The sequence below is a fragment of the Maylandia zebra genome, linkage group LG7, assembly GCF_041146795.1.
Source record: "Maylandia zebra isolate NMK-2024a linkage group LG7, Mzebra_GT3a, whole genome shotgun sequence".
NCBI classification, from domain to species: Eukaryota; Metazoa; Chordata; class Actinopteri; order Cichliformes; family Cichlidae; genus Maylandia; species Maylandia zebra.
Genome location: NC_135173.1, coordinates 34,618,694 through 34,643,285, shown reverse-complemented (window position 1 = coordinate 34,643,285; position 24,592 = coordinate 34,618,694). Strand labels below are relative to the sequence as shown.

The following is a 24,592-nucleotide window of genomic DNA, read 5'->3' as shown; positions in this document are numbered from 1 at the left end:
ATGGTGTTCTTGGGATGCAACTCAGTATTCTTCTTCCTCCAAACACGACGAGTTGAGTTTATACCAAAAAGTTCTACTTTGGTTTCATCTGACCACATGACATTCTCCCAATCCTCTGCTGTATCATCCATGTGCTCTCTGGCAAACTTCAGACGGGCCTGGACATGCACTGGCTTCAGCAGCGGAACACGTCTGGCACTGCGGGATTTGATTCCCTGCCATTGTAGTGTGTTACTGATGGTGACCTTTGTTACTTTGGTCCCAGCTCTCTGCAGGTCATTCACCAGGTCCCCCCGTGTGGTTCTGGGATCTTTGCTCACCGTTCTCATGATCATTTTGACCCCACGGGATGAGATCTTGCGTGGAGCCCCAGATGGAGGGAGATTATCAGTGGTCTTGTATGTCTTCCATTTTCTGATGATTGCTCCCACAGTTGATTTTTTTCACACCAAGCTGCTTGCCTATTGTAGATTCACTCTTCCCAGTCTGGTGCAGGTCTACAATACTTTTCCTGGTGTCCTTCGAAAGCTCCTTGGTCTTGGCCATGGCGGAGTTTGGAGTCTGACTGTTTGAGGCTGTGGACAGGTGTCTTTTATACAGATGATGAGTTCAAACAGGTGCCATTCATACAGGTAACGAGTGGGGGACAGAAAAGCTTCTTACAGAAGACGTTACAGGTCTGTGAGAGCCAGAGATTTTCCTTGTTTGAGGTGACCAAATACTTATTTTCCACCCTGATTTACGAATAAATTCTTTACAAATCCTACCATGTGAATTCATGGATTTTTTTTTCACATTCTGTCTCTCACAGTTGAAGTGTACCTCTGGTGCACATTACTGACCTCTGTCATTATTTTAAGTGGGGGAACTTGCACAATCGGTGGCTGACTAAATACTTTTTTGCCCCACTGTATACCAAGAGATAATGTGAGGAATGAAAAAACTCATGGATTAAAGCTCTGCTCACACTGACTTTCCAACATATTTTTGTATTGTACAGAGTGGGCTGTATTTCAAATTGGACTGTACGTTATTGTCACTTGACTCACTTGTTTCAGATCAGGCTTCAGATTCATGTGTGGGGGGAAAGCTCCAGAGGGAACTGTCCCAAAACTGCAGATTCAGAATTAAGCAACTTCTGTCACATTTCCATTTTGATTTTCAGTTCAGATCAATGGAGACTGTTACCATATTTTTCGCAACATAAGGCACACCGGATTATAAGGCGCATTAAGCGAAACAAAATCAGATCAAACTTTACTCAACTCATTCTTCTTGCTTCCTCCACTTCCGTAACATTGATTCATTAATGTTGAATTCTCTCGCAGCTGTTCCATTCCCGTGTAGTTGCAGTATATTAATGACTAACCTCGTATTGTGGATGGATTATCTCAGTTGTTCCCCTGACTGAAGTTTGGTTCTTTTAAATGCAATTTTCTTTTTGTTGGCTCTTTGAGACCCTTCTGGTGTCTCATCTTTGGCTTTTTCTCTCTTTTTAAAGGAGTTCTCCGGTGACATTTGTTTTGGGGTCATTTTTGCATGGGTTCACTTACAGACTTACTGATGCATGGGGAAAAACTGCAGAAGTGAGGTGTGGGCAGAAGTGGCATTTTTTGAAAAATAAAATACTTTTTCAACGACATGTATTCTTCGTATGCAGCTCAGTACGGAATGAAGGAAGTCCAGTCCTCTGCCCATCGGTTGGGCACCTATGCTCTACAGTCTCTCTTCTGATTCTGATTCTCCAACTTTGAAACTCGAATGCAACATTTGAGCCCCTTCCTCTTTGCTGCGCGCATAAAGAATGCCTTGAAGTCACTGATAAGTTTAGACTTAAAGTTTTTTGAAGTGATACTTCAGGGCTTTGGACATCACGCACATCACTGATGATTGCCCGCAATTTCAGTTTATTTAGTATAATATACAAAACCTGTGTGTTTTGTTTTTTCTTTATTTCTTTCTTTGGCTGCCAAAGGTTACACCTTTGGATGATCTGTGACTTCTACATCATCAAAAACTAAGCGACCAAACTTGACACTCAGGTAGCCCCGATAGTGTAGAAAGCGTTAAGCATTTAACCAAGCGGCCACATTAAAAAAATTGGGACTGCTGTGAAAGGTAATTAGCTTATAAATGCTAATTATTTTAATATTGAGCAGATCTGAGTTCAGCTTATTGGTGTGACACATTTTTAGTGTTTTGAATCTAAACAAACACCCTTTAAAAGCACTGTATCATTTCAATTTCATGACAGTTACATCTCATAACACCTCACCTTTATATTTGCAAAACTGGAATTATACATGCCTAGCAACCACCTACCGACGGACTACAATGGCTCACTTTTAACATTTAAACATCTACCACCACCAATCCCCCATCACCATTTTTTACTGCTTTTTCAGTTCAATTAAGTATCAACTTGGCAGGGTAAAAAAATTGTATGTGCTAGTTTACTACACAAGCACTTAACAATATTACACTTGAATGTTATAAGTCAAAATCCCCAAAACATTTTTCCCACCACTTGCAGATCGTGGAAAGGAGGCTGGACAAGGTTCAATGGCCACCAATGAAACCCAATAGATGCTGAAAGTAATAAAAAAATTGATTATTATTTAGAACGCACAATTGTTGTTTTAATTTGAATAAAAGTCTTTTAACGATTTAATAAACTGTTGAACTTCAAGACTAATGTGTAATTGGCTCTGTTGTTCTCATTCTAACAACCATAATATAAAAAGTGTTATCTGTTAGTAATTTTGATTCAGTTCGATTAATTCATATCAAAGAACAGATGTTTTCACAGTTGTTTAACAGTTACCTTTGTGTTTAACACGGGGGACTCTAACTAACAACATAGCACCACAATAGATAACGTCTGCATATTTGGAATTTCCCAGAGAGGCAAAAGTAGGCACGCTATCTGACTTTCCCATCAAGGCACCACCACATCAGTCTGAGCTTTCCCCCAGTGACAGGGGAAACAAAATAAAAGTGAGAGTTTTGTGGGTACTCACCCTGTAAGGTTCATACTGGCAGATATCATTGCAGAGTGGTAGGATCATTCAAGTGGTTGCAAATTCATGCAGTGCATCTGCTCTGAGACCCTGTTTTTGAAGTAGAGGAGCTAAAGAGTCAAGGCTTGATATTGTCCCACAAAGGCAAAAAACAGAAACCAATCTGTTATCGGCATAAGAACAAACGTCGTCAAACTACTGAGATTTTGAGATGTTTAAGAATAGATATTTGGGATACACTATGCCCTTAGTTTGGGATCTTTTAATTGCTCAAACATTTTTGAAACTGCACCTGCGGTTGCACTACTGTATGGGCGTGGATACTTTTCTGTTAAACCATGCAGCAAGAGAAAGTTTTTAACCCACCAGATCACTTGTCTGATTTACAGATCCAAACATAAATCTCCCTTTTAGCTTCACTGTCGTTTCATTTGTGTGCACAACCATGTGCAAAATGCCAGAAGGGGATTAGCCTAAATAGTTTTTCCTCGGGTCACCTTTAAAAAAGGACATATTTAGTTTCAACCTGTTTATTTAAATAGTACATGTTGTGTGCTTGGTTTCTTCAGCTTGGTATTAGAGCAGATATTCATTTTCTTTTGCCAAAACACCCCCCATTATTTTCAAATCAGCACCAGGCTCTGCAAATGCTACAGGAAGATGAACTGCGGTGGAGCTCTTGTTCTGTTTTCAGTCTGATTACCCCCTGTGCACTAAAGAAGACGAGCCAAATATGCCCTTCCTGTCAAATGCACATTTAAAGCAACAGTCATCATATCCAGAAGTCCAGCAGAATCATCATATTATTTTAAAATTGTTTGTGGGGACTTTTGGGAAACATGGTTAGAGAGTATTCATTTTTAATAATCTGAATAGACTGGGCTGTTAAATTGCTATGAAACAAAGCTACATTTAAAATTTTCCATTGTGAGCTCTGAAGCCCCACAAAGCAATGATTTGACTCACTGACAGGTCTTTCGATGTGTAAGGGCAGTTTATGTAATTATAGAAATTTCTGGTACATTAACTAGGCTACCTGTCTTTATATTAAGTTACATTTTATACAGATAGTTAAAGAGATCACAGGAGAAATGGGAAATGTCCATGCCAACACTTATGATACAATCATTGTTACTGCAGTTTGAATTTAAACAAATAAATAGAATAAAATAATAAACTTATGTATGAAAAATATGTTTGCCTGGAGTAAGCAGATCAAAGTTTTAGTTACATTAAAATACACCGCTGGTTGCCATGGAGCTCTAACATTTAAACATTCACCAAAACTGTGTCACAGAGAGGAAGGAAAGAGAAGAGTCATAGCACAGCTGCACGGGGTCAGCCAGCTGTTGCTGGTTCATGTAATATTTATGAACAGAGTAAAGCATTACACTGATAAAACATTACCACACAGATCATATCACCATCAAAGGTGCCTGAACTCCCAACACAACAACCACACCCATGACTGGAGGTCACCACCAGCCACAGAACTAGAAAGAGTGTGTGGGCAGGGGATTCTGGGTATTTCAGAAGTGTGGGTTTAGGCTCAGGGTTGGGCCATGTAATCATATATAAGGAAAAATGTAAAAAATAAAATAATGCAATTTAATTTGAAGTTTTAAGATGATGTTATTTTCTCACCCTTTTTAATCCTGAACCTGTCCTTCATCATAATTTCCAAGGAAGTAACTTTCATGAAACTGTGGCTCTCAGCAGACAGACATAAAGCTGTTAACGAGAACCGACCTGAACAAGATCAAAATGAATCTATGAAAACACAAAAACAGAAATATTTCATTTTAGGCTCATGTGATGATTACAGCTGATTAAAGGTTTGGCTGGGCTGCAGAAGATTTACTAATAACTAATAACTAAAGGCACGGTGGTTTGCAAGCAGAGGGAGTGGACACTCAGTGCATCATAACTAAGGGTAGCTGACTCAGGCTTAATATGCTTTATCAAAAAGGAAAGCTTTAAAATGAATTACTTTGTCACTGTGCTGTAAGTGATAAAGTCACACCATCTGCTTCAAACAGGCTTAGCCTTAGTAAAGTGACATAAAGACAACTTTAATGTCTCTAAACACGGAACAAATGACAGGCCCATTAATCACTGTTGACAAAATCAATGCGTCACAGTACCAAACAAGCACACTCATATATAGAACTGCTCATTCAATAATTGTTTCCAGTGTTCCAGCTTAGATATATCGCACACACGTATTACTTTATGAGTGCATAGTTTCACATATAGCTGAACAAAATCAATCCTTTAAAAAACACACACACAAACTTCAATTTTCAATTTTCAAGTTTCACTTCATAAGGATAATATGTTCTATACGAAGACTTTGGTTCAGGGATTTGAATCTCTACAAGAACCTAATCCCAGTAATTGAATTCCTTGGAATTAATATTCTGCTTGTCTTTTATATTTATACTTGTGCTACAACCAGCTGATTTCAGTTTGTGTGCCAGAGGAGGAAATAGTGGTGCAGTCTACAGTGATTAGAATTTTAACAGGAACCAGGAAGAGAGAGCAAATCACTCCAATTCTCAGCTCCCTGCATACGATTGAAATATAAATATAGTGAAATATAGATTGGATTTAAAGTATTTTTGATTGTTTATTAATCAATAAACGTCTGACTATAAATTATTTGTATGAAATGGTGAAATATCTGTGATGTTGAGTAGATACAAGCCCAGTATGTCTCTAAAGTCTGCAAGATCTGGTCATCCACTGTAGCAGTGCACAGACCTGAAACTAAACAGGGTGAAAAGGCATTTAGCCGCTGTGCTACCCATAGATGGAACCAACAACCCACTGAGGCCAGATCATCTCCAACACTACCTATTTATAAAAGAAGCCAAAACAGCTTTTTTCATGATTGTATTTAAGCACTGGTTTATTGTTGTTGTTTCTGGTATTATTTCTGGCAGGTTTTCTTCTTTTACTCTTATCTTTTTGATTTTAGATTTTACTTGTAATGTGCTATATGAATAAGCCTGCCTTGCTTTGCCTATAATAATACTGTAGTGAGAGTCATGTTTGCAGAGAACATCAGTAGCACAGCTGGTCATAGTTGTTCTCATTTAGCAGTTTGAGCAAATGAATCTAAAGACTGAAAAGGCTTACAAAATAATGGGAGTGTCCTCCTGCAGTGTGTCTGTGACCTCTTCTCGAAATCAGCTGTTCAGAGCAGAGTAAGGACAGCAGTGGACGAAAGTAGCAGGTGTACGTCAGAAGGAAAATATGTCTTCTTTCTCGTCAGTGCCCCTTTAGCTGGTCATGATATCTTATACTAACAACCTGTCCAAAAGGTCTGTGATTCATGTGTGGTGACCGAAAGTGGGATATTTTTATTTGTTTATATGTTGCTTAGCCCCCACGACCCTGAAAAGCATAAGCTGAAGTGAATGGATGGATGGATGGATGGATAGATGTTGCTTAGCACTGATTAGTAGTTTTCTTTATTAGTGTGCTGGACATATATAGTCTATAGATCCTATACATGCTAAGTGCTAACTAAGCTAGCTAGAGTTTCCTCTCCAATCTGTTGTCCAAATATAGTCACCTTTGCTGCTAAAAAAAAACAAAATAGCACGGCGTAATGATCAATTGACTTCAAAAGGCCACACACTACTGAATGATGTCACATTGGCCTATGAATCATCTATTTTACATGTTGTCCAGAGGCTGTGTAGCAGATTTATAATAGCAGGGTAAGAATAATTACACAGCTTCAACATGATCCTAACATGATCCTAAGATATGATATATGATAAACACTCTGTGGATTTTAGGCTCCTGAAAACTCCAAATGGAATTTTTTAGTTAGCACACTGAAAGCTATATGCACAGCAGCAGGCTGCAGGTTGGTGTTTGTTTGTGACATAATTAGTGACCAGAGGAAGGAGTGGTCCATCTGCGCTGTAAAGGGGAAGTTAGTTGTGTAGTTCATGCAGCAGTCATACAACCAATGAAAGTTGATACACGAGTATGTCTACACTAGTGTAAGGACGTAGTTAGCTGTTTGTAAAGATTCAAACAACTCAAACCTTTAAGTCCAAAGAAGAGTTAATCATGGTCACACCATAATCGTGGAAAGGAGCAGGGTTCAGTAGTTTCTGCTGGTAAGTATACCCGCTCTGGTTGTTTTTTTAATGCTGGCCTTGTATGTCTGCTTGTCTGTGTTGAATGAGTGCTGCATCTTGTGGTTTAAGGGAGGGTGTTATGACACTTTGTACAGCAGCTTTAAAAAAGGCAGGCCAGGAAGTGAACTGGGCTGAAGTGGAGCTCTGCAAGGCTCAAACCACACTGATGACACAGAGACAGACGAAGGAGCTACACAGCTGACGCGGCAATCCATGGGTAAGTTTCATGAAATATTTCAACAGTTTATCCAAAATGTGTGCAGTATGGGATGTTTTGGCTATTCAAGGTATATGCTAAGGGAAGGCTGCGAGGCTATCAGATCTCTTGAATCAGAATGAGATAGCATCCCACATGCAAGTGCTCAGATAGCTTTCACTAGTTTGTGAGTTCTTATATGTGTTTGTAATTTGGTTTTGAAGGATTCAATCACCGAACCAGAGAGAAAAGATCTATACACATAAAGCATGCAGTGAACTGTGAGGCTTCACATGAGGCTTACAGAGAATTTCTACCTTGGCATGTCTTTTAAATTGTTGGACAATTTTCTGTTGCTCAGATTAACAATTTAATGACTAATGACTGAAATTTTTGGTTCAAGGTTGGTCTCAGTGCCGATAGCCTCCATATAACCCAGACAATCCTGGTACTATACACTTACACAGAGAGAGGAGATATTTTTGACCACCATATTTGACCAGCGGCAGAAAAAATCATATTAGTCAATCCTTCCAAACACCTGACACCACTTCATAAGCAGGAATTCATCACTGATAACCTATAGCAGTGGAATAACTAAGTCTGACTTTGACAAGGTCACAGGAATTTAGGCCTTACTAGGTACTATTTTTAGGTTTGTATTCAGCCGCTGTTTCCTTTCTGTTTCACCTGTGCTTTGGTTAGGGCTAGGCACCAAAGTCCCACCCCACGTTAAGGTCCTGATGTCATAGTGTGTTGGTAGTCCAAAGGAAGTACCACAGACAGGATAAAAGATGGACGTAGCTACTGTGACATAACCCATTGAGGTCTGAGGTCCAGTTTTTGACAGCTTCCATTGTGGCTATCTTGGTGTTTTGCCGGTGATATGACCAGTGAGGGGCGGATCAGAAGTTGAAATTGCATGCTCATTGGCTAACAGCTTGTCAATCATTAGTCATTAGACAGCATACTCTGAATATTCCTTCTTTTGTAAAAGTTATCATTTATAAAATAAACAGTATATTTTACTTGTTATGTAGGTAGATACTTTCATCTCCCCTCCTGTATTTTCTAAGGGCTCACTGTATTTTCTTTGGTGCAACCCTCCTTTTTATCCAGCCTTGGAAGTAGCGCTAGGAGTACACTGCCTTTTGACCCCTTGAAACTGTGTTTGCCTCTTGTGTGGCACTTCTTGTGCCTTAAACTGTGGATCTTTGGTGTGTTAGGCAAATGTGTTAACTACTACAACTGAGGCTAAAAACGGAAAGTGCTTCCAGAGGTCAAACCTAAGGGTCGATTTTGCATTGACTTCTATAGGGACAAAGTCTTTTTGCAACCACGCGTGTGGCTGCAAAAGCTGGTGATTAAAAAGAATGGCACTTCCACAATGGCTTCATTTCAAAGCTACATTAATCTTTTATACTGTCTGTCGATGCTGTTAAGAGCTTTGTTGTTGTCTGCTGTCACTAGGTGCCAGTATCAAAAATATATGGAACAGCTGTTTTTTATGGGCTACACATGTTCATATTTGGGCTAAGGTTTGTCTTTTAGCAAAGCCTCTGACACAAAGAAGTTAAAATATTCAAAGAAATTCTTATAGTGAAGTGAAACTGAGTGTTCAAAAAAGCCGAAATTCCACTGTATCTACTGTTTGTGATTCATTTTTAGCTCATCCAGCCATAGACATTATGAGCTCAGTCCCTGGCAATGCGTCTGTTGTCTGTCCATCCACAAGGTTGCAAAATGTAACCAGTGTTTCCTCCTAAAACATTGGTCAGAAATTAATTAAACTTAAGTCCTTTTCCATTGGTACCTACTCAGCTTTGTTCAACGCGACAGGAGGCGGTACAACTCCCCTCGACTTGTTTTCTGTTACAGTTGAGGGCCACCTAATGCGCATGAGGTCGTTACAGCAATGCGGCCTAGCGTCTCATGACGTAATTAGTATGCAGCATGAATGGCACAACAAAGGTGGACGGCGAGGTAACGATTATACCTTCTTCTTGGTCTGTGGCTTATTGCCAAACTCAGGGATCACTGACTTGTTTTTTGTTGCCATTTCCCTCATTGCTGCGTTTCAAAAATGGTGATTTTGATTTTCGGGAAGGAGATGCACTGATGACTCATCAAGTGATGCCACTGACCAGCCAATCATGGCATGCAGTCTGTTGATGCCTTGGATCGCTTGGATCCCTGGCAGAGTAGGCACTAAAAAAGTACTTGGTACCAGATACTATGACCTAACAGAAAACCACAGAGATGATGAGCCGATCCGAATAGGTACTAATGGAAAATGGGATTTACACTCGGTGATAACCTAATAAGGCTTCACCCAACTTCCATTCAAGGTCAAGATCACGTTTGTTGCTTAGCCTATCTTTGATGGGGGAGTTTTTTTGGTTTTTTTTGTATTTCTTCCTCTAAATGTCAAACTCTACTGTTGTTCCCTTTCCTCTTCAAGATAACTTTTCAATGAGTCAGTGTTTTAACCCTAACCCTAACTGCTGCTTGGTCTTTTTGGCTCTATGTATCTCTGAATAGAGCTACATAAATAAACATCAACGCAACACCAGAAATTCAAGGTAAATGCATGCATGTATTCTCACTATACTTAAATTTAGTCTATAGGTCAAAATTGTGAAGGTGGTGAGTTTCTATACACATACAAGCATGCAGCAAAGTGTGAGGCTTCACATCTTGCAGAGAATTTCTACCGTGGTATGTCTTTTAAATTGTACAATTTTCTGTTGCCCAAATTAACAATTCACTGACTAATGACTGAAGTTTTTGTTTCAAGGTTGGTTTCATATGTCTGTAGGTCATAATTGTGAAGGTGGGATGCCTCTATTTATCCCATAAACAAGGCCACTTTTGGAGCTTAGATTAGTTACAAAGTATCTGGTTCTTTGACAACAGTTGAAGATCTGAAATTTTCAAGGCAGAAGTTACATTAAAAAAAATAATTATGAATTATATTTTGTGTATTGTGTTGTTTAACTTGGAGCAGTCATAGTTAACAAATAGAGGAACAAGATATTTTAAGATTTGTGCCTCAGACTGTTGACTACGCTGTTCTAATAGCCCCCAAGAGCCATGATTCTTATAGTATTTAGAGATCAAAAGTCCAGAAATACTTGTAGTATAAAGACTTTTTAATGTATTCATACCAACTGTATGAAAGATAGCTAGTTAGCTCAACAACTGCTTTATATTTTTCATTTATAGGTGCTATGATAAAGACATTCCTTTCTGTAGCCTTGCCAAAGACATAATTTCTTATTAACACAAGCAACATAGAGGCTCGATTAGTTCCATAGTTCCACAGAGGCACATTGATACACTTTCTGTAATAATTGAACTCGTGTGGCTCTGAACAGTGCTAAATCTTGAATGACATACAGTTCAATAACAGCCCTGAAACACTTCCTTTTTTGGTGCTAACATACTATATTGTATTGTCATATTGCTCATGATTACGTCTCGGCATTTAGCCTCAAAAATCACTAACCTAGCAGCTAACTTTAGCCTCCAGTAGAGTATTTTAACATGCTGCCATGCATTTCATTTCATTTATTTATTTATTTCACACTTGGTACAACAGATCAAACAAACCAACTACACTTTCTATCAATAAAGCACTACAACCATATGTGAAAAGGAGCAGGAAGAAGAAAATATTCTTATTACATGCATGCACTGCATGTAAAAGCAATCCATCTTCTTCGGTCCGAACAGACTGTTTCCGTGCTTTCCACCAAAACCTGTTCAAACTGATAATAAATACAAATGTTGGTGAAGTTTTACTTGTTCTAACTTAAAATACAGGAACATGCACGTAGCCGTGTGAAGTAATTTGACACAGACTCTTGATTTAACTTTGTGCAGCCTTTATGCAGCCTGTACCAAAAATAAAAACACTACGTGCTAATGTGTAGCATCTGCTTACACAAATTACAGTAAGACAGAAGTGCTTTAGCCCAGAATCATATTATTAATATTCTGTAGCCATTTCCCTTACAGAACAGAAAACATCCTCATAAGCGTTTCTGCAATGACTCATATTTCCCAGTCCTACTGAGATGTAACTAAAGCTGCATGTTTGATCCATCATTTACTCTCCTGTTAATATTAAGTCAGTTTACTGTTTACTCCCATGTCTGTTTGAAGCCATGCTAACTGTGCGGGTGGTAGTGCCACAGTGGGGTTAAAGCAAAGCGTGGTTCAGTTTTTAAGTCTTTTCTGAGTTTTTATAGAATAGTCTGGGTTAGAAAATGTTATAAAATGTCTTTACGCTTTGAATGACAGTGTTTAAAGTGCTGCTTTATGTGGAGTCATGTAAAACCACAGTCTAGCCATATGTGACTTAAAATAATAGAATATTTTCTTAAGATTCTTTCTAACAAGAATGTTTCTATCGATTAATTTGTTTATTGCTACAGTTAATCTGCTGCATAACCTTCAAAAAGGATCAGATTTTTGTCCATCTTTTTTGCTCTTCAGGGCTGTTTCTGCAGCAGTGGTATTCTGGCACTGAACATACATATTTCATCATAGGTTTTGCAGACCAAGTCAGTCAGTCTGTCACCTTTAGCTCCTCCTTCTGTGTTTAACTGGATCTACTGGGTCATAAACTGTAGTTACAAGATATGAATGAGAGGGAGTTTGAGCTTTAGCAGCAGAGCTTTGTAAATGTGTGATATCTGTGATAAAGGGTAATGCACTATGGTACACGTAGTTTAACCACCGCTGTTGTCTCTATAGTCAAACTCAAGCGACAATGCAGTACGTTTACAGTCAGAAGATGTTTTTCATTATATGTCCATCATTATCTACAATGCAACACTACATCCATTTTCCACTGAGTTTTTTAACATGACATAGTTCAGTCTATTTCTCTTAAAAAAAATGTATTTATTCTTTTTTTCACAGGGGTTGGCGCATTAGCGTGGCTAATATAATTGTTGAATGTAAATATATGTATATTTTAAACATTATAGACTTTGATTTTATTGTAATTTTCCAATTATTATTCGGTGTATTGGAATTTAGCACAGTGACCCATGACTTACAGCTCTAGGATCCCTGAGTCACACTTAAGGCCCCAAAGTGATGATGGAAATAGCTCAAGTTCCAGAAATCTTGAAAACCATATTTGTAAACCATAGATCATGTTGGAATATCTGTCATAGATGAGGAAACATACAGTGGGGCAAAAAAGTATTTAGTCAGCCACCGATTGTGCAAGTTCCCCCACCTAAAATGATGACAGAGGTCAGTAATTTGCACCAGAGGTACACTTCAACTGTGAGAGACAGAATGTGAAAAAAAAATCCATGAATCCACATGGTAGGATTTGTAAAGAATTTATTGGTAAATCAGGGTGGAAAATAAGTATTTGGTCAATAACAAAAATACAACTCAATACTTTGTAACATAACCTTTGTTGGCAATAACAGAGGTCAAACGTTTACTATAGGTCTTTACCAGGTTTGCACACACAGTAGCTAGTATTTTGGCCCATTCCTCCATGCAGATCTTCTCCAGAGCAGTGATGTTTTGGGGCTGTCGCCGAGCAACACGGACTTTCAACTCCCGCCACAGATTTTCTATGGGGTTGAGGTCTGGAGACTGGCTAGGCCACTCCAGGACTTTCAAATGCTTCTTACGGAGCCACTCCTTTGTTGCCCGGGCGGTGTGTTTTGGATCATTGTCATGTTGGAAGACCCAGCCTCGTTTCATCTTCAAAGTTCTCACTGATGGAAGGAGGTTTTGGCTCAAAATCTCACGATACATGGCCCCATTCATTCTGTCCTTAACACGGATCAGTCGTCCTGTCCCCTTGGCAGAAAAACAGCCCCATAGCATGATGTTTCCACCCCCATGCTTCACAGTAGGTATGGTGTTCTTGGGATGCAACTCAGTATTCTTCTTCCTCCAAACACGACGAGTTGAGTTTATACCAAAAAGTTCTACTTTGGTTTCATCTGACCACATGACATTCTCCCAATCCTCTGCTGTATCATCCATGTGCTCTCTGGCAAACTTCAGACGGGCCTGGACATGCACTGGCTTCAGCAGCGGAACACGTCTGGCACTGCGGGATTTGATTCCCTGCCGTTGTAGTGTGTTACTGATGGTGACCTTTGTTACTTTGGTCCCAGCTCTCTGCAGGTCATTCACCAGGTCCCCCCGTGTGGTTCTGGGATCTTTGCTCACCGTTCTCATGATCATTTTGACCCCACGGGATGAGATCTTGCGTGGAGCCCCAGATGGAGGGAGATTATCAGTGGTCTTGTATGTCTTCCATTTTCTGATGATTGCTCCCACAGTTGATTCTTTCACACCAAGCTGCTTGCCTATTGTAGAACTTGCACAATCGGTGGCTGACTAAATACTTTTTTGCCCCACTGTATATGTATGGTAAACACCAATAGAGACATTGAAAAAAAATGATAGCGTGGCCACACTTGTCCAGTTGCGAAACCACTTGGTCGCTTGACAGTTAACATATTATTTAAGAATATAACAGATATATTTTCTTTTAGCTTTCCCTTTACAGTTAAATTTACACAGCACAGTAAATGGGCTTACATATCCTTTCCATATATACTAGATAAGGCAGAATAAGGTTAGGAATAGGTAACTGGCTAACCAGGTTAGCAGAGGATTCCTTTTTTGTAGTTTTGGCTGAGAAGTGTCGTGCAGCGCCAGCATGACAAGAACTGGTTCTAATCACCTTTCTGAACCACTGGTGACATCATCAGTACTTTACACTGGTATCAAGTATAGGTCACTAGTCATTGTCTGACTCAGATACAGTAAAAGCAGCAGCCATCCTCAAGTTTCATTGGTTGTTTTCCTTTGTGAGTTTTGCTTTGACCCATTTCAGTTGTGTTTTTTGCTGTCAAGCAAAGCCCTCGTGGTTTCAGACTCAGTGCAACAGGGACCAGCAGTCCCCACTTGCACGAATATAAAATGTCACCACATGCCTTTCACAGTGAGCAACAGTACTGCTACAGCCTTGCAAGTCCTTCTGTTTGGCTCATACCGTACAGTGAGTTTGGTCAGCTGTTACATGCTGCTGCAGGTTGTGTGGTTAACCTGCATGCTTGGTACATCAGTGAAGGTCTGAAACTAATGCAGCAAAAAAATCCTGTCACTTTTTCAATCTTCATTTTTATTTATTGCTCGTATTCTAGTTAAACCAGTATCTTCCTATAAAGGTGTGCATAGGGCTTTTAAAGGCACTGGTCATAAATTGCTTATAGCAAATTTAATGCCTAAATTTAATGCTTAGCTAACTTCCTGGAAAAGGGAAACAACTGGCAGGTCAGCGCTCGATATTTTGACTTGACTTTTATTTAAATAAAGTGGAAGAACTGGTGATGAGGCATTTTGAGCATGCTGGTATGCACCACATCAGAGTATTTCTTCTGAATGTTCTTCCTCAGATGCTTTGGGGCACTACATCAGTAGTCCGTGTTTCACAGTGTTCCCCCTTTTAGGGTAAAAAACAAATCCCCTGGCATGCAGCCTTCTAACTGTGGCCTCTTTAACTGAAAACTCCTGAAATCTGCACCCTTAATGTATAAAACGTTGGTGTCAGTATAAAACATGAATTGTGGTCTGTGGCAAAATCACAGCACGGTCAGCATAAGTGGTATGAAAAGAACTTTTAGGAAGAGATCTGAAAATAGCAGCTGCACTTAACCAGAGGTACAAACTAAATTAGCTGAGGCTTTATTGACATATTAGGAAGGAACAGAATAAGGAACACTTACATCATACATCAGATCTTGCTGATCCTCTTTGAGTTGAAAATCTTTATTGATATACACTGTGTATTTTTTTGTCTAGACAAACATGGTAACAAGGTTGGAAACCAACATCAGCAGATATTCGATTTTCACTGCTTGAGATACATTGCCAGAAGAAAAAAAAAGGAACAATAACAAAAAATTTCAGATGTTATTTGTGATATTGACATGGAAATGTTAATATCACGTGATACAAGAGTGCTCAGCCATTGAAACCCAGACCATAAAGGTCCCAGTGCACAGTTTTTGTGCTGATTTTAATCTCAGGGAGGCTTAAAGCTCAAAGCAGTTACTGGGTCAGCAGAGCGTTGGTGACATTTACACATTTAAGAGGCCCTGCTCTGTAATTTTACATGGCCTGTCACTAATGTTTGTATAGGCCGACTGAATGGCTAGATGCTGGATTGCTGTGGCAATGAGACTGAAAACACCTGAATTCAAAGATTAAGAGGTTTGGTGTACATACTTTCATATTCAGTGTAATTCGTCCTTTTGTTTCAAGTTTAATATTTTGTTTTTCACTATAAAGCAACAGCACTGTCACTGCAATTTGTCCACTCTGTTCATTGAGGAGGAGAGCTATGCAGATTACACAAATACAAGGAAATACATGTTTTTACACCTGAAATGGCACTTTCAGCATTAAGTAGCACCTTAAGTGTCCATTTCACAGAAGGCCTTTTCTAACGTTACGTTCAAAGAAGTGGTGCAGACATCACACCTCAAAGCTGCCAACCAGCACACGACTGTACAGTACAGTCCCCTTGGTTAAACTTCAGCAGCAACATGAAAGCTGTTTTGTACCAAATATGTTCACACTTTAGATGATCTGGGTATACATAAACAATTTCTTGCTCATTTATACCCCCGCATGTACTAACAACTGTCTCTGGATTAGACTTACAGTGAAAAAGGAAGTTCTGAAGCATATATATATATATATAAAATATAAAAACATGCAAATTGTTTTACTAGCTGTGATCCAACTTGTGTGAAAAGGAGTGGGTTTTTTTGTTTTTTTTCTGTCAGCAGATGGCCTCATCATCTGTGTGCATAAACAGTTGATCATCTGAGACTTCAGACTAACTGATATGATGACCGCATAACCTTAGCCGCCCCTTTTTGGGGTGGGAACTTGACAATAGTACAGACATTACACAAGGAGTGGCATTATTTTTAGCTTCCTCTTTTTAGGGTGTATGACAGCTTTGATAGCAAACCTATTTCAGTGTCTGGTAGAGGAATAGATTAAGATCATATTTTATAGCATCCTCATAAAAAAAGACAAAAATTCCCCAACATAGTGTGACCTCTTCTTTAACTCGTTGATTTACAGTCTTGCTCTGGGGCTTATCACTTTGACATCGTGCTAACAAGCTGCTTGCTACGTGTTCGATTTGCAACTGATGCAGCTGCTATGATGGGCAGATATGGCCATGATACATGTAAGGAGCATCCTAACCTAATCACAAAGTGCAACCTGATACATTCACTTGCAGGACACTTTATTAGGTATACCAAAGTAGTACAGGGTTGGAGTTCCCTTTGCTGGAAGCGTTCCTCAGAAAGTTTGATCCATACTGACATGATAGCGTCAGACACAGTTACTGCAGATTTGTCGGCTGCACATCAATAATGCAAATCTCCTGTGCCAGTGTGAATTGCAGTGGGTAACAAATACACTAACATGCTTCAGAGTACACAGGCTCATGTTTGGTCCTGAATCAACACCCAACAAACCTCACCCAAGTGATATGACACACTCTAGTGGGTTTTTATTTTCTCACATTTTTGTATTCAGATATATTACAGAACAACTCACTGAACCCTTGATTGAGCCCAGCCTAATATACCGGTACTTGTAAGTGACTTGTGGCAGCTTGAAGTAATGACAGAAAAGGGGACAGAAGAGGAGGGAAAGCTGATAGTGGAAACACAAATGCTAATACAAAACTAGGAAATGTACAACTGATACGAGACGTAAAGGAAAAATGTTTAAAGAGAAACTGATACAGGGCTAGTCATTTTTTAGAGGAATGACTTAAATAGTTCAGTTCTTTTTGCAATATGAACTCACTTCCAAGTAGTGTACAGGAGGAGTATGGTGGTTTTAGACATCATGGTGCTTCCTGTGTGTTCACGGTAGTATGTTGGGGGGGGAAAAGAAGTCAGAGAGCTGTCGTCTGGTGGGGTTTGTGGATTTAAAAAGAGGTGAACTTTCCAGACTTCTGTAGCCTACGATATAAAAGTTATTTTAGTGAACTAAAATACAAGGCTCAACCCAGCCTTGTAAAAAAATAAAGAAAATTCAAACTAAACTAAAATATAGACTATTGTTTTTATGTTAGTCTTTAAAATTTGTGAACACAATAAGCACGAGAACGTATTGAGGAAGCAAAGTGAGACTGAGAAAGTCTGGGTTTAGGATAGAGATGCCTGCTCTAGTTTTAAGCTTCAAACTAAAAGTTAGGGCTGGATCAACTGACCCTGAACCACCCTGTAGCTTCAGTGCTACAAGCTCCGGCTGCTCGGGGGACTTCCCATGATGCACTGAGCCTTTTTCCTCCAAAGATCTCTTTTCTCACTCTCACCAGTATTTTGTGTTTCACTGTCAGATTCTCTGTGCTTCTCTTTCCGCTCATCTTTTCCCTCACTTCCCAGTCGGTTGTAGCGCATTGGCTTCTAGTGGCAATCTCGTCCCCACCATCACCAAGTTTTTGCTGATGTACTCTAAGCCATGTCTGATTGACTGGTTTATTGTCTCTGTATAATATTTTGGGGTCTAGATCAGGGATGTCAGACTCATTTTGCAGTGCAATTGCAACACTATGGATATATACTCAACAGTAAATAGAAAAAACGATCTGTCAGCACGACTCTTGGAGAAATACCTGTGTAAAATAAAGAAATAGTTCTGGTAGCTTGTTGCCCAGTCTAAGAGACCCTGTGCACGAGAAAATGCTAACTTCCTGGTTTGAGACCGGATGTGGGGTTGTACATTTCCGGTAGCTTTACTTTGCGGTCAATCGCTACTGCGAACATATACTCCAAAATCATGTCCAAAACTCGAAAACGGAAAGATCGCGTTAAGTTACAAAGAGCAGAAAGTGGGAACACTCGCCACTGTTGTGTCATAAAAAATCTAATGATCAATTTTGACGTCTAAAGAGTTTAGATCAATCAGTTGTTTACATCACTCAACACAAGCAGAACTGCATCACTCCAGCACAAGACACATCGTCCACATTCAGAAGCACATCTCTGTATAGTGACTGGTCTTATGATTTAAACAGGCAAATGTTCAGCATTCAAACTACAGGTGAAGAATAGTCAAACCAGATGTTTCCCCCATTATGTCGAGATCAGCTAGTCAAGTACACACCTACACAGCATGTTAACAAACCGTGAAAAAAGCCACACAAAAAATGAATGATTGCTGGTAACGGTTTCTATACATTAGTATTTACGAAGGGTATGTTGTGACTTACCTTAAAAATTACAGCGGTCCCTCGCTATAACGCGGTTCACCTTTCACCTCGCTGTTTCACGGATTTTTTAGTGCAAGTTTGCATGCTTATTTTTTTTTTTACGTCACATTGTGTCCTGCATCCTGATCGCTGCAGACGATCTCCTCCGTGACGTCTCTCCTGTACAGTACAGAATCGCTGCATCGATCGCTAGCAGTGTGACTCTGAAGTGCAGTACTGTATGTCCACGAAATGTTTTGCTTCGTCAAAAAATAAAATTGGCTACTTGATTTCACCTATCGCTGGTTATTTCTAGAACATAACACCTGCGATAAACGAGGGACAGCTGAGAAATATAACATTTGAATCTCTTTTCTCTTTTTCTCTGAGGCGCGGGGGAAAAATATCGACAAGTCGATGAACATCATTTACAGACATATTGGGTAAATGCCCAAGACATCTATAGAAATGCAAATCGCCGCTTGATTCATTCATTTGCTTAACTTGTTTTGGACCGTAAACAGGGCCCGAATAGGACACCGGAAACAAAGCTCCCCACAGGAGTTTCCGCATTGGAAGTAGCATATGCTAACGTGCACACAGTCAATTCACAGAGAATAACCTTTTTGTTGTTGTTGACCCGTATTTTTAAAGATCAAAATTTATGCCCTCCTTCACTTTTTAAAAAAACGTCTATTAGACTGGATTCCAGTCTCTGTCGGCCCAGTATTAGTCCCCTGGGCCTTATGTTTGCCACAGCTATTCTACATCATTAAAACTGAGTTGAAAGACATTATCAGTGACAAATTTATGCACTGCAACACTCATAGAACACTCGTTCTTCAAGCTTTCTGCCTAAGCTTATCTGTTTTATTTAGGCCTTCTTAGTCTTTTATAAAGTGCCCACAGGTCGGTTTTAAGAGTCAAAAGGAAGTTAGGGTCTCTTAGAATTACTACACACTAGAAAGTATCACCTGTAACCTCACAGAGGAACGGCTCTGTTTCAGTGTGTGTTTTCAGATGCATTTGTGTGTCTGCGTCCATGTGCTTGACCTCTGAATTGTTCCAGTCCTGTGCGACGGAAAGTCCCCAGGCTTCTTTCACAGGAGCTGGGTGTCCAAGTGTGTGAGCTATGTGTTTGCAGAAGTGTGGGCTACAAGCGGCAGCCTATCGCATGCTGTCTTTGAGGAAGCAGGAAGGAACATGCTGAAAGCAGTCAGCCAATGAAGTGCCAGAGCTAAAGGAGGAGCCCCCCTCAGGAAACGCTTGGTGGAGTATCAGGGGTTCAGATCATCAACAGACTTCCTAATCGACACAGCTGATTGTTCTCTCTGCTCATCTATCCATTTCTTTCATTATTTTTTGTTTTTTCTTTCTTCGTTAACACCTTTCTCCAGTTCCATTCATCTGCATTCTGTTTTCATGCTTCCACCCATAACAACTCTTATGATTTTGAATCTGACTCGATTCTTTCTACTTTGAGTCCATTCAACCGTATATCCGTCTCTCCACGTGGGTTGAAAATTATGGTGGTATATTATCCTGTACTGCCGCTGTCATGTCCGCCGACATGTCTGCTCCTTCGGTAAAGAAGAAGAAGTCGTTTGCACGGAGCTCCAAACCAAGCACCAGGATGTGTATTCGGGAACAAAGGGACATCATGTAAGTTCAGACATTATCCTCACTGCTGGGTCTGACACAGCTTTTCTGGTATCTTTATTTTTTCACTGAACACGTCCTCACCAGCCTGAGTTTGGTGATCAGCTCTGAGACTCGTTTGAGGTAGTGACTATCTCATTAATTGGTTTTTGTGTTTATCAAGTGGCAGATATCTGGTATTTAGTGGTTCTTTTGAATGATCTTGAGTATCATCGGTGGTCTCAGGTGTGCAAAACCACGCAAGTAAGAGTGAGGTTTGTACCATCTTTACTGGCTGCTGTTTGATCTGGTTGTCACAATAATCTAACTAATGGAATTTGAACTTGCGTTCTCTGCTGTCTGAAATGTGTAAACAGCAAATTTAAGATTTCCTAAGTGAAGTGCAACATTTCAGACTAAAGTACTGAGAAAAGTTAAAATCTTGTTTAGAAGTCGGAAAGTCAAAAGCGAACATCTACATTTTTCACACTGCATTTGAAACAGATGAATTTTACAACTTTTCAATAAAACGGACATTAACTTGGCTTATTTCGAGCGATATTTATGAGGGAGTGAAAGTAGTACATATTGCACTTTTAGCACTCCTTGTCCCCGTGCAGTCAAAAAAAAAAACCAGCATGGCAAGAGTATCAAGTAAATACTGGACAAACAAGATGTTTTAATTAATAAATAAAACAATCAGGAATAAAAAAATTAGCACTGATGTAATATTTTTTCCAGTAAAGCAAAAAGAAAAGATGTGAGAGAGCGTATGTTTGCACTCAGGAGCAGTGAGACTAGATATGATGTAACCAAGTTACAAAATACCATGACAGTACACGGCACATTAGGTCATGTCTTATTTTAGAACGCGCTGAGCTTTAGTAGGTATATTTCACAAGGTGAATGACAGACTTTACCCACTGAAGCTGTGGATACGTGTCCAGGATGTAAACAGCAAGAAAAAAAAACCACTTCCAAGTTCCAAAAAACTGAGTCACATTTTTGACAGATAGATGCTAATTCAAGATGAAAGGTCCACAGTGAGTGGCATTATTTGAAGAGTGATATATTAATGTATGAAAGCATTTTACCTGCTTCTCTGTTAGTAAGTTTTGTAAGGAGATTGGGGAGAGCAAGTTCTTCATTTTCATAATTTCACTTCTTGGAGACCTGAGCAGTTATTTTTGCATCTGAGATGTCTAGAGGTTGAACATTGCAAAACAAGCAAAAAATGCAGTCATCTGTTTTTGGTGTTTTAAAATTCACAAAACCTCAAAAACACATGTTTTTTGATGCACCTGGTTATGGCAATAGTGAGACAGGTGTGTCACTCTCAACTTAGCATTTTTAACATACAACCTGGGTGCATTTTTCTCAAAAGGGAGGTTTCTCCTGAGGCTAGCTGAGTAGTTTTTTTTGTGAAAGTAACCATCCTGACTAAAACTACAACCTCAGGACACGGACATCTGCGCCCACCATATCTCCAGCCTTCTAACACGAGCTTCGCAGGAAATGAAACTGTTCTCGCTCTGCGGCCGCCATAGCTGTGGCTCCAACGCCAAAGGAAACTTTATTCGTAACAGGGGGGACATAGGAACATTTGACAAACCAACATTATCGTAAAACTATAAGAAACAAAAAGCAGTTCAGTACCCCACAGCTGAAGTTAACTACAATGTACACAAGTACACAACGTTTCCAAAACACATGTTCTCATTCAGGACAGACAGAAAGCATCTGTGAGACCAACAGAAATGATTTTGAAGGGAACGTGTTTTAATTTAAGGTTACCAGCAGAGCTTGATTTGGTTTCCAAACACAGGTGGTGGTGCAAAAAAACAAAAAAATAATCTGTGCTATAATAAGTATAACTTGCTTCAGTGCTCTATCGGGATTAGGAATTCAAGATTTGCGACTCTTTGTCGACATTATGCAAGCATAATGACATTAAGACAAAACTTCCTCTTAAATAACTTAACTTAAATAACCAATAAATATCCTAACATAATTAGAAATCCAAGATGCAATATATATTATTAATGTATTAAGATAAGATAAGATAAGATAACCTTTATTAGTCCCACACGTGGGAAATTTGTTTTGTCACAGCAGGAAGTGGACAGTGCAAAAGTTATGAGGCAAAAATTAGAATACAATAAGAATAAATACAGTACACAACTGTACAGAATAGAATAAAATAAAATACTATATACAGTAGAATAAAATAAAATAAATATACAATAAGATAAAAATAGAATACAAATACAAATACTATATACAACTGAGTAAAAATACAACGATGACAGAAAGGATTAGTGCATGTATGAGAGGCACTCATTCAAAAGGAGAGATCGATATTAAACCTTTTGTTCGCAAAGGTTAAAACTTCACCAAAATTCCAGTATAAGATGATTAAGAATTATTATGAACTGTGAATTATCCCATATGGAAAAGAAATAGTAAAAACATATATGATTTACTCATGAAAGTGGCCACTTTCATGAGTAAATCATATATAAATCATATAAGGCTTACATGATTTACTCATGAAAGTGGCCACTTTCTCATTACTTTCATATATTTTTTTAGTAAGTATACAAAACATACAAGTTTCATTATATAATTTTTCAAGGGATCTTATATCTGTTTTCACTCTTGTATGCTTTTCATACAAGTTTCATACAAGACAGATACAAACTTTATAAGATTTATATATATCTTTTCCATATGGGATGCAAAGCTACTTTAATAGAGTCCAAGAGTATGAAAACAGAGCTAGAAATGGTGGTATCGTTATCATAAAATTTAGTATATAACAAAAATACAACATAGACAGTTGGGAATACTTTGTCGAGAGAGGACTGATTTACATAACATTATGCAGGAGCAACCAGTAACAGGGCTGAGCTACTGTAAAAGTTCTCAATCATAACAAACACAAGTCATCAGTTATAAATCACACCTAGTGTGTTTGTGAGACTGTAAACTGTAAGAGAATGCATAAGAGATGAAGAGAAACAGGAGGGTGCAGACACACAGAGGTGAGGCTGAAAGCACGTAGGTGTGAGGCTTTAAAATGAAACTTTCATGCCAACTTTCTTCAAAAACCAAAGTCAAAGCAGGAATGTTGTTGTTGCACACTGAGGGGACAGAGGAAGAACGAAGCATGCAAAGTGTAATGTAAGTACTTGTATTTCCTGAGTATTTGCATCCAAAAAATAGCCTGAATTCGTTACAAAAACTGGGCTAGCTGTAATCTATTGCTTTCACCTCTAAAAACAGGCGATCGATACTTTGCCAATGGCCCATGTTTGCTTTTAAAAAAGAATTTTATACGGTAAATTAAACCAAGTCTGTTAGCTTTGGTGATTTGATTCCTCAGAGAAAAATCCACTTTATTTGTCAGTGGAGATAAGCTTCCATGACGGTCATCAGCTGCGACCTCGGTATTTCCTCAGCAAGGTTTGCGTTAGAAAGAGAGAGAACGAGGAGACATTTACGGGAAATGAGTTCTCATTTTTCGACCCCTGCGTTGTGGGGGGAGGGTGGGCATGCAGTCAGACGGCAGAATCTCAATCCTATCTCTCTTCCTTCCTTTCATCCGGTGTACCTTTCTCTTCACCGCTTTTTCTCTTTCTTGCTAAATTACAGTTTGTAATTTGTTACAAACGGCTACTGTAGGATTTTTACACTTTGAATCTTTCCAACTGAAGACTTAGACTGTGTGTTTGTGTGCATCAGTCAGAGAGGAATCCTTCCTGCAGCCGTTACAGAAGTGTGACGATGGTGTAGTTCCTGTTGAGTGGCACTGCCATATTTGGACACAGGAAGGAGTGATGCAGGTAGAGAAAGAGGACCTGCTTTTTACTATTTCAGCTTTCTATGAGCCCATCGCTGCAGGTGTGTGTGTGGAGAGCAAAAGACTTGTTTCTGTTTCTCTTCTGCTTTTCCAATTTTCCGTGTTAATAAAAAACCAAACAGTCCTACACACCGGTGGTCACTTGTTCTCTGAATTCATTTTACATTAAAAACCGAGGAGATGATACTGGAAAGGCCAGACATTTCCACAAGCTACAGTGCCAAAATTATACACAAAGTATTGCTTTTTGAAAGCTAAAGCTGTTCTAATTCTCAAACATATAAATCCAACTAGTTTTAATGTTTAACCTGCAGGTACAGGTCTCACACTATAGAGCACTGTAGAGTTTTTTTTTAGCAACTTCTTGACAGTGGTTGTGCAGCAACTCCATCGAATGCTCTTGCTGTTGGTGTCCGATTGAAAGCAGTTGTG

The 24,592-nt window shown here is 39.2% G+C and overlaps 1 protein-coding gene across 3 annotated transcripts in view; it reads left to right on the top strand.

Moving 5' to 3' along the window:
- sh3bp2 (SH3-domain binding protein 2) overlaps nucleotides 1-24,592 on the top strand; it is an 86,791-nt gene that overhangs the window by 46,608 nt on the left and 15,591 nt on the right. For 2 of the 3 annotated variants that reach the window (XM_004538504.6, XM_004538503.6), the window contains exon 1: nucleotides 19,964-20,322. In XM_004538504.6, the coding sequence (XP_004538561.2) occupies nucleotides 20,219-20,322 (104 nt within the window). In that variant the 5' untranslated portion in view covers nucleotides 19,964-20,218. Of the gene's footprint in view, nucleotides 1-7,275; nucleotides 7,398-19,963; nucleotides 20,323-24,592 lie in introns of those variants that run through there. The other variant, XM_004538506.6, reaches the window with a different exon arrangement.